Source organism: Magnolia sinica, chromosome 19 (genome assembly GCF_029962835.1).
Source record: "Magnolia sinica isolate HGM2019 chromosome 19, MsV1, whole genome shotgun sequence".
Classification (NCBI taxonomy): Eukaryota; Viridiplantae; Streptophyta; class Magnoliopsida; order Magnoliales; family Magnoliaceae; genus Magnolia; species Magnolia sinica.
The window spans coordinates 9,461,614-9,472,592 of record NC_080591.1 but is presented as its reverse complement, the minus strand read 5'-3'; the positions used below and the strand labels follow the sequence as shown (position 1 = coordinate 9,472,592).

The 10,979-nt window shown below is 40.7% G+C and overlaps 1 protein-coding gene across 1 annotated transcript; it reads left to right on the top strand.

The window, feature by feature from the left end:
* Window positions 1-1,120: 1,120 nt before the first annotated feature.
* Window positions 1,121-6,616, top strand: LOC131235509 (NAC domain-containing protein 92-like). Its single transcript, XM_058232698.1, has 3 exons — window positions 1,121-1,353; window positions 4,557-4,822; window positions 5,853-6,616. Exons 1-3 carry the CDS (start codon window positions 1,200-1,202, stop codon window positions 6,378-6,380), a joined length of 948 nt encoding a protein of 315 aa, XP_058088681.1. The 5' UTR covers window positions 1,121-1,199; the 3' UTR covers window positions 6,381-6,616.
* The last annotated feature ends 4,363 nt before the right edge of the window (window positions 6,617-10,979 follow it).

The window sequence follows — 10,979 nt, the reverse complement described above, 5'->3', positions numbered from 1 at the left end:
GGCCAAAGATTGAATGACTAGGATATTCCAATCTTATGGTCCTTCAGGGCATTGCCCATCCTTGGTGGGCCCCATCAGATTAGAGGTCCAGATCGCAGAACCATGGGCCCTGCAGTGGGTTCCTCAAGACACTCCGCGATCTGGGCTACGGATCTGGTGGTCCGCGCGTGAATGCCTATACGCAAAACCTGCATTGATTCAATTTCTAACCGTCCAACCGTTCTGATCAGTTTTTGCTGTTTTAACGTGGTGTATTCATCTAACCATTCCTTTGAGGCTACTGATCGGACGAGGCTACAACAGTCCAGTGCCCTCCTTTTTATAGGATATAGCCTACCCACAAGGCGGTCCACCAGATCAACAGTCTCGATCATCACACGTGTTTGCCATGTGTACCGTGAGGGTGCAGCTACATTGGACTTCTACAACCAGAGCTTCATAGAGAGAAGACACGTGTCGACAATCTATTGGTTAGAAGGGTTCATTAGCCTAATTCCCAGGGCCTAGCTTGAGGGGTGGCAGGGTTTTGGTTGGAAGAATCGTTGGAGGTGGTTGGACCCGTCTGTTTAGCACTCAACTTCCTTCGAGAATCTTTGCCCATTCCTTTGCTACAAAACTACTAAAATACCAATCACTCCTAAGATGTCCACCATTAGCCCCATCAAAAGAAATCATACATCTGGGGCCCACTTTTCAATTATCTAACCGTTCATCTGGCGTTCATTACCATGCAATGCACCTTGCCCAAATATCTTATCCGTTATCAGATTATCCTAGCCATCCACTTGGCTATTGCACAGGGTCAATTACAACTCGCAATCAGATTAATTCAACAGTGGGTGTAATCTGATGGTTAGGATCATCAGATGCGGGGAATCTTTTATGTTTCTCCCATCCATCATGGGACCAGTGGCAGTTTTGTAATAATCTCAAAACTCCCATGGATATTAGAGTAATTCCATCTCCTCAATTTGCCCAACGATGGCATTTTGGTGAATATGAGCATAGTAACAAAGTCGGCATGACCAGGCACCATCACCCCACGAGGGATGGAAATTTCTTCGTGGGTGATGATCTAATACAAGGCACAAGAGTCCTATTATTTATCTACTTCTATTCTCTCCTACTTTCAATCATAAAATTTCTGTTTCTCTTTCATACATCAAGACCTTTTCTTGTGTGTTTTGTATCATTTTGAAATGCAGGAGAATCTCCCACCTGGGTTTAGATTCCACCCAACTGATGAAGAGCTCATCACTTATTATCTGACTCGGAAGGTTTCTGATTTTAGCTTCGTCAGTCGAGCAATCACAGACGTCGATCTCAATAAGTGCGAACCGTGGGATCTTCCAGGTAGTCATGTTTTGATATTTGGACTTGTGTTTCTTGCATTGTCGTTGTCGTCGTTGTTGTATAGAGAAATCGCTAAATTGTAATTTTTGTTTTTTCCTTTCACCGGTGTAAGTGTGGTGGTCGCCTTTTCTCTTATCATTTGCATGTTTCTTTCGTGTTTTGTTGTTTTTTATCTGCACTTTTCTGAAGTATAATAAATAGCAAAAATTCTTGTATCTTTCATGTTTTGAGATTAGCTTTTTCTTTCTTTTCCACTTGTTTTTGAGATATTTTATTTATTTATTATTATTTTTTTTTGTGGATTTTTATCCTATAATTTGAAGATTCTTCACTTTATTCTCTATCTATGTACATTTTTGAAATGTGATACGTCGTAGTTTGAATTTTTAAGGGTTATTTTCGAGTTATCAATGTTACAACACTTTGAAGCCATACGTTTTTCTTTCACTAACTATCAATTGAAAATCTATTCGGATTGAAGTGGAGATTTCCTCTCTATCTTTCACTCAAGTCTCTTTCGGATGATGTTAATGTGGTTCATTTTTCTCACATTGTTGATAGAAAGAGAAAATATTCAAGCAGACAAGTAAGCAAATTCTGGTGAGGAGTGATTTCGTTAAATAATTGTGTAACATGCGTAAAGAAATTAGTAGAAAGGATGGGTGTAATATTTTCCACTAGAATTGGGTGTCAATGACAATTTCTTGCTGTATTACTGTAATAAATTTGTCTTATGACATTTCCAATCGTAGTTTTGAGACTTGGATGAATCTGATGCGATTCTGGCTTATGGTATGATCTAATCTAGTTTGATACCGTGAGTTTCTAACGAGTTGGTCCGAGTCGCCTAGTCTTTTAACCATGTGTCCCATACTTTTCCCCTCTAGGTGATCTCTCCCTGTAAATATTCAATTTTGTCTTGGGACATATCCCATATTTTGTTTCCCCTATTAGGTTCTCTCTCTCTATTTAAATAAATATTCACTACCTTTTTAAACTTAAAGTTATTCCTTTTAGAACATTTTCGAGATTTTTTTTTTTTTTTTTTTTGTAAGAACCGGTTTAAAGGTTCCTCACCACTCCCGCCAGAGTATCAACTAGCTCCCTTCTTCTACTGTTGGAAATTCCTTTACTTTGGATCCTTCATCTAATTTAGTTGCCACAACTGTTGGGTCGCAACAAGCCCTACCACGACTTGTCGGGCATAGAAGCAACATCAAACAGAATCAATCAATGTAATAGAGAATAAAAATTCTAATAACTAGAAAGAACACATGAATTTTACATGGAAACACCCTTGCGAAAAAAACCACGGCACAAAGTGACAAACAATCCACTATATATAATCAAAAAGTTACAAGAGATGAATCAACTTACACATTCGAAACCCTAGGTCCCCTTTCAAAACACTCTCTATGCATTTAGCACTCATTTCTTAACCTTAATCCCATATTACAAAGGCTTATAAAGAATTTTGTACATAATTAGAAACAAAACCCGTACTTACGTAGAACTTGCACCAACTCATGTGTTCCATCGGTTGACCCAACTGGGCCTTAGGTCAACTGAGATATCAACCGGGACTATCGGTCAACCGAAACAAACCTCGGTCGACCGGCAGAGGAATAGAGTCCGTCGGTCAACCGGCAGAGGAATAGAGTCCGTCGGTCAACCGACACAGAACTTGATCGACTGGACATACCTTCTCTACTAGATTAAAGGCACTAGATCAACAACAACATGGCTAAGTGAGGTTTTCAGATTTCCCTTAGGTCCTAAATGCTCGACAATTAGATTGCTGAAATGCCCTTATTCCCTTTTTCTGGCTTGTTTTTTTACTAGGGAGACCGGTCCTATTTTTTTTCCATTGTTTCCCATAGTATACCAAACATTCCAAGGGCACCCCCTTCGTGGATCTGAAATCGCGTCCACCATAACTTGAGAATCCGTCTCCACTATTATATTAGATAGGCCAAAATCTTTGCAGTACTTTATATTGTCGAGAATTGCTTGAGCTTCCACCACTGTATTAGAGACCCGGCCATAGTTGTTGTGAAAGGCAAAAATTAGCCGACCACAATGATCCACCGGTCCATTGCAGAAGCCTTTGTTCAACTGACTGATGAGGGGGTGCTGGAGAATCAAAGGCGCGGGCAATTTTTTTTTTTTTTTTTCAGAGAGAAAACTTTCATATATGGCAACTATGCTATACAGCCAACAGAGACACCTTCGGGAGCCCCTATACAGCAATAAAAACTTATGGGCTCCTATCATAAACAACAGCCCACAATGGCCACCCCTATACAAAACTCAAAACCACCCTAGGGACCCACAGGAAATACTCTAATGGATCCAAGGCCTACTTTATCTAAGAAAACCTTGCCCCGGATTAGACCGGGGAGATCCTGCTCTCTAAGAAAGAGGAGGGACGATTGGCGATCACTCGCCAAATGGGCTAGGCCATCAGCTGGGCCGTTGCCCTCTCTATGGAAGAGCTGAATCCTCACCCTGCTTCTGCGCATGAGAACCGAGATCCTGGAAATCCAGGGATGCCACTGCCAAGGGAGAGCCGACTTGGCCAAGAGGCTGTCAACCACTAGCTTCGAGTCTGATTCAATGACGATGTTTGAAAAGCCTCTATTCAGAGACAGCAGGAGCTCATCGTTCACCATCCTCAGCTCCACTCTATTGTTAGTCCCAGACACATAACCTGCCCCAAAAGGCAAACGGAAAATCTCCTTTCTCGCCTCGCCTCTGACAATCCCACCACCACCGGACAACCTTGGATTACCTCTGGAAGGCGCGGGCAAGATGTTTCCATACCACGGTTGTCCTTAACAATCTTCAAAAAAAGAAGAAAAAAGAAATTTAAATTTAAAATGAGTTGTTTTGCGTTTTCAATACACAATCGAAATTTTGGGTTAAACACAGTTAGATAGGTCCTCGACAACTTTTTTTTTTTTTAATTGCAAAAGCTTACTCTTATTCACAAAAAGGAAGGAGATTTACAGAGGCTTCGGGTGGGCATCACAAAAAGCTCGATACCTCACCTATCGTGTAGAGAACTTAAGTGCATGCAAGTGGTCTTATTCACAGCACACGCAAGCACGAGAATTGCGATTACATTTTGCTCTATATGTGGAATTTCCATTGTTTCTTCACGTAGATTTTAAAGGGTGGTTTTGGTTCTGAATTTTGTGTAGGCAAAGCTACAATGGGTGAGAGAGAGTGGTATTTCTTTAGCCTGAGAGATCGAAAATACCCAACTGGCCTTCGAACGAATCGGGCCACAGACGCAGGCTATTGGAAAACCACAGGCAAAGATAAGGAGATCTTCCATTCAGGAGTAATTGTTGGTATGAAGAAAACCCTAGTATTTTACATGGGTAGAGCTCCCAAGGGAGAGAAGAGCAATTGGGTGATGCATGAATATAGACTCCACAACAAGCTTGCTTACAGGACTGCAAAGGTAAATATATAGAGAGGTACGCTGGCAAGGTGCCGGTGGATACTGTGGGGCCCTTGTGACGTGTGCATCAGATCCACTCCGTCCATTACTTCAATGTTAGGCCATGGGGTGAAAAATCAGCCCTATCGGAAACTCAGGTGGGCCAGGCAGCTGGGAATAGTTGGGAAGGGGAATCCAACCAATATGGCTTCCAGAATGATTATGGGGCCCAGCGTCTTGTGTATATTCCATCAATTCCATTCATCAGACACGTCCAATAAGGATGAGTGGACAGACAAAAAATCACACCATTCCAGAGCTCAGGTGGGTCACACCACATGAATTTAGAGTTCTCAGGCATGATTTGTCATTTTCCCCTATGGTGTGGCCCACCTGACGTTTGGATCCGCCTATTTTTGGGATCTATAGTAAACATTGGAGGGTTAAACAATAGGCGGAGTAGATCTGATTCATGCATCACGTGGGCCCTAAAATGGTAGTATTTTACTCCAGTTACAACCAAGGGCTAGATTTTTTAAAAAATTTTTAAGACACTCTCACACCCACACACACCACAATGGTACTCGAATCATGACCTCTGTGTTGAAACTCTTGGGAGTCTACCAATGGATACAATGGGCTAGATTACCTTGCGTATCTGCTACCATTTCGTAACATGGGGCGTACTTGTTTCATTAATCTGAACCATCCAAATTGCGGGTCGCATTCTAGATGGATATCCCCAAATCACATTGGTTGAACTATTCTAACCATCCAATTGGTGGCCATCAAATGAACTATTTTCCAATCTCCATTGACAGTGAGGCCTACGATTTAGATGGTCTGGATTAATGAGTCGTGGCCACCTAAGAAAAGGTGGACCATACACACCCATCCATCCCTTCCATTTCAAGCTGCTCTTTTTTTCTTTTTCTTTCTTTTTTTTTTTTTTTTTTTATTACACACGCACTCACACCACAGTGGGATTTCCCTTCCTTTTCATGCTGCTTGATATTGATTGTTCACTGTCTCTTTGATGGCTGTTCAACAGGAGGAATGGGTGGTTTGTAGGGTGTTCCAAAAGAGTTCCACAGGAAAAAAACCTCCACCTTTGATGGAGTCTTCTAATGAGCTAGGAGAGATTGATATGCCGGACTTGAGTACTCTTATAAGTCCTTCAGTTAGCCTTAATGCCATTTCTAATGCTACTGGCAGCAGCAACAACCACAATAACAACAACGGGAGCAACAGCAATAACAACCACAACAACAACAATATGGATATTAACATGGACGTGAATTGGGGTTTTGGCGGGGAAATGACAAATCATTCGTCGCCCACATTGCCATCAAGCATGTTGAACTCGAATCTTTTGTCGAATTCATCCATCCTAAGGGCATTGCACTACAACTCTTATCAACCACGAGAATCGGCAGGTGTTATTGTAGACCCTTTCTCAGCACAAGGAGAGCGTTTCAGAACCAATTTGAACTCGAATTTCCCTGCTTCTTCATCTACGGGCATTAGTTCCGTTCAACAACCGCCATTCCATCATGCATCGGTCTGGCGAAGGTGTTGAAACTGTGGAACCAGAAAAAGAAGAGAAAAGAAAAGAAAAGAAAAGAAACCAACTTGCTAGCTAATTTGCATCACTTATCTCGATGATGTAACTATTGCCATGTAAGTAGTACTGAGGCTGCGAAAATTCCAAAGGTGTTGTTGGAAAAAAAAAAAAAAAAAAACACCCACATTGTACTTGGATCAAATGCTTACATATCCAATTGCAAACATTAGTTCTATGAATCATTTAAAAGACTTAGCTTTATGAAAGAGGATGATTTTTTGGGGTGTGGTTTTTGCATGCTTTTGTGTATATATATATATATATATATATATATATATATATATTCTTTAGAAAGGTAAGAGCACACCACCTATAATTTTGTTAATGTGGAAAATGATTTACATCTATTTCGGGTGGGCTCTAGAAAAAGAGAGAGGCCTCACCTATCCTATAATCCACATAAAAAAGTAAATAAACCAGGGAAAGCCTAGTATGGAAGTGTTGATTGAGTGCCTTCAATCTAATGCATATACAGAGTTCTTGATCAATTGACAACAATATCGATCAATCAAGAAAATTCTGAAAATATGAGTTTGCTCTTTGAACACTTTTGAGCTTGTTCGATCAAATCGAACATGTGGTGTCGGTCGACTAAAGATCATTGATCGGAGTTGATTGATTGATGGTTCAATCAACGGTTTTGTTTCTAATTTTGTACGAGGGTTATATATAGGCTTGTTAATAGGGGATTATGGCGAATTACATGTGCGAGAGAGAGAGAGAGAGAGAGAGAGAGAGAGAGAGAGAGAGAGAGAGAGAGATAAAAGGGAATTTGCTCGTAAAAGCGAGGGTTTCGAATCTGTAAGTTGTCCATATCTCTTGTAACTTTCTGTTCATAGTGGATTTGTTGTCGCTTTGTACCGTGGTTTTTTCTTGCAAGGGTTCTTCCATATAAAATCTATGTTCTCTATGATTACTCAAATTTTTTATTTTTTTATTGCGTGTTTGATTCGTTCTAAAGTTGCTTCCACGCCTAACAAGTGGTGGCTGCGCATAACAACTGGTATCAGAGCATAGGCTTTACGTTGGGTTTTTTTAAATTGAATCCGAGACATGGGATTGAAGGGATCGAATGTGAAGTTCGAGATGGAAAAGTTTACAAGTAAAAATAACTTTGAATTATGATGGTTGAAGATGAAAGCCTTTCTAATTCAACAATGGGAGTCATAGGCATTCCTTGATAAAGCACAACATCTCGAATCGATGAAAGAAGAGGATTGTGATGAACTTGATTAAAAGACGATTAACACAATTCAATTGTGCTTGGCTGAGAAAGTCCTTTATAATGTTATTAATGAGACGACTACCAATGGCTTACGGACGAAGTTGGAGAGCATCTACATAGCAAAGTTGCACTCTAATCGTCTATATTTAAAGAGACAATTGTACACTCTTAAGATTTTTTAAAAAAAGAAAAAAAATCAGGTGGAAATCCTCACCTGGATGTATATTTCCAAAAGGAGCTTACTGCCTTGATTTTTGGGTGAGCTCCGAAAAAAAAAAACATTAGGCCACACCTATCATTTAGCAGGAACACTATCTAAAAGGAAAATCAAAAAAGGAAAAGCGAATCAGAAAGGAGAGGATGGCCATGTTCAACCAAACTCCAACAGGCTGTCCCTCAGCTAGCTAGGATTGGATGAAAGGAAAGGAAGATGAGGGAGTACAGACCGTCCCTAGATGAGTGAGAACTATCTAGCCTATTGATTAGGTCAGATAGACCCCTCCCAGGCCCACCCTGTTGAGAATAAGGTTCCCTGTTGCAAGGGATGGAAGGTCAGAAGGGGCCTTGAAGACTCTGTCCTATTGGTTATCGCTACCCATTTGCACCAGGCTGTCAGCCACGTAATTGCACTCCCTTGGAATGTGGGCAATGGAGATGTAGGAAGAGTCCCTAATTTGATCAAAACGCCTTTTCCAATAGAATATTGACCACGAGACATGATAATCTTTGCTAAATAAGTTCACTACTATAAGCGACTCACTTTCCACTTTGACTCTGTCGAAACCTCTGTCCCTACAAAGTAGAAGGCCAGCCACCACTACTTTTGCCTCTGCTAGGAATCTGGCTCTGGTACCATGTCATTTGGTGAATGCAACTACAAGGTTTCCTCTCTCGTCTCTGCAAACACCACCGCTGCCAGATGGGCCCGAGTTTCCTCTAGAGGACCCATCAACATTCAGCTTCAGCCACCTTGCCTTAGGCCTCCTCCATCTTACTATATAAATGATAGTTTTGGTGGCTGTTTTTGGCAAGATGCGTAGGTCCCTAACCCCGTCCTTGTTGCTCTACCGAGAGCCTAACAGAGAAGGAAGTGAGTTCATAATGAGTGACATCCAACTTTTAATTCTTCGAATGGAACAGGTTGCACAGATTTAATTATCTTCAAAGCCTGCTTTTGCATTTTTGGAGATCCATATTTCTCAGAGAATTAGCGTTGGGGCTAGTCCTCTAGAGGTGCCTATGTTGGACGAGCCTGAGGTGGAAGCCCACCATTGCGCTGCTCTTCTCGCTGCCATCTGGCCGGGAATGAAGGAAACCTCAAGAATGGAGGAAACATGGGACCAAAGGTTGCATGTTAGATCGCCTGCTGCAAAGAGATGATCTAGCGATTCCCCCTAACAAGGGTTACTCGAGCTACAACAAAAACACCAACTGCGAGGGACAACGCGGAGTAATTTCCAAATGAACATCGACATCTCGGGAGGTAGTTTGGCGTGCCAAATCCATTTAGCCCATGATCTTCTCACGTCAGCTTGTTGAATTATCCTCCAGGTTGACCTGGCAGTGAATTTTTCGGATGATTCCCCAGTCTAAATAGGAATATCCTCTCCAATATGCGTAGAGAGACCCTCCGATATAACGTGCTTCAGGACCGCGGGCGGGAACATGTGCGGCAAAGTGGCATTAGGCATAATGGCATTAGGCCCGAGGATGTCCTTGACCTTTAGAAGACGTTGCTCTATAGGGATGGATCTCTCTGAATACATCAATATCTTCAACAAACTAGTTTGCAAACTGATACGTGTAGATGTGAAGATAGATGAAGAAGCCAAAGCCTTAATTTTTTTGACGTTCCTTTAGAATTCCTACGAGAATTTGGTAGAGACTTTGTGCCATGGTGGGGATACCTTAGACCTTAATACCATTATCTCGACCCTTCAATCGAAACAAGAGAGAAGGAATAACAATGATGAAGATACTGATACAGGTGCATTAGTTGCTAAGGGGAGATCATCAGAGTGAAAGAAAGGGAAGTCGCGGTTGAAGTCTAAGTCGAAGAGAAAAGGGAAGTTGAAGTGTTGAAATTATGGCATGACATGATATATGAAGAAGGATTGCATGAATCCCAAAATCCAGAAAGATGAGAATTTAGATACTTTACCAAAAGCTAATTCAACTGAATCTAGCGAAGAGATGAGCGGCTGTGACATATTATCTGTGTCTAAGGTTGGACACTTGTATAACAAGTGAATTTTGGATAAGGGGGCATCATAACACATGTTTCCTTATCTGAGTTAGGTCGCCATATACACTGAGTATGATTATGGCCCAATTCTTATGAGAAATGATTATGTGTGTAAGATAACTGGAATTGGATCAGTTCGTATAAGAATGTTCATTGGGGTGGAGCGTATTCTAACTGATGTAAGGCACGTTTCGAACTTGAAGAAAAATATGATATTTTTGGGAGCTCTTGATGCACTTAGATGCAAATTCTCCGAGTATAAAAGGGGCACTCACTGTTATGAAGTCACAGAGGAGCAGAAACCTTTACAAGTTGATTGGGAGTATTGTATCAGCTGATGGAGCTGTAGCATTTATAGTGAAATCCATGTCTACACGTGTGTGACATGCATGCCTAAGACACATGAGCGAGCGTGGTATGAAGGTACTACTCGATCGTGATTTAATTCCTACTTTTACAATTTTCAATTTAGATTTATGTGAACATTGCATATATGGTAAACATTCAAGATTGTCATTTAAAACTAGAAAGCATATTAGTAAATAACAACTTAACTATGTGCATTCTGATATGTAGGGGCTGTCGCCCCATTGTTTCTAGAGGAGGGTTGTCATTCTTTGTAACATTTATTGACTACTTCTTTAAAAAAGTTTAAGTTTATTTTCTAAAATATTAATATGATATGTTTGCCACTTTCAAGTCATATAAGGTTATGATTGAAAAATAATTAAAGTGGAAACTAAAAGTTCTAAGGATCGATAACAACTGAGAGTTTTTTTTTTTTTTTTTTGGAAAAAGAAAATGTTATTAAAGATAGGAAAATAAATAAAGATTCGGGTGGGGCCTTATATAAAAAAAACCAGGGACCCCTTAGCTTGACAAAAAAAGGAAGAATAAAAATAAAGAAGTCAACCACCCAAAAGAAGGTGGAGCAAGACTCCATATAGTCATCTCTCATCCTTGGTGAGGTTTTTCTTCTTTCTGATTGACCCCAAACCTACATTGTCTAGTAAGAGAGATCCTTTATGAGGGTGGGCAGCTCTTGTCAACTTCTATACAACTTATTGGGTAACCCTTTACTACC

Excerpts from the sequence above, each read along its gene's own strand:
- LOC131235509 (XM_058232698.1), top strand. The coding sequence starts at position 1,200 with ATGCAGGAGAATCTCCCACCTGGGTTTAGATTCCACCCAACTGATGAA. Across the intron at positions 1,354-4,556 it reads CGAACCGTGGGATCTTCCAG|GCAAAGCTACAATGGGTGAG; the intron begins GTAGTCATGTTT and ends AATTTTGTGTAG. Across the intron at positions 4,823-5,852 it reads TTGCTTACAGGACTGCAAAG|GAGGAATGGGTGGTTTGTAG; the intron begins GTAAATATATAG and ends GCTGTTCAACAG.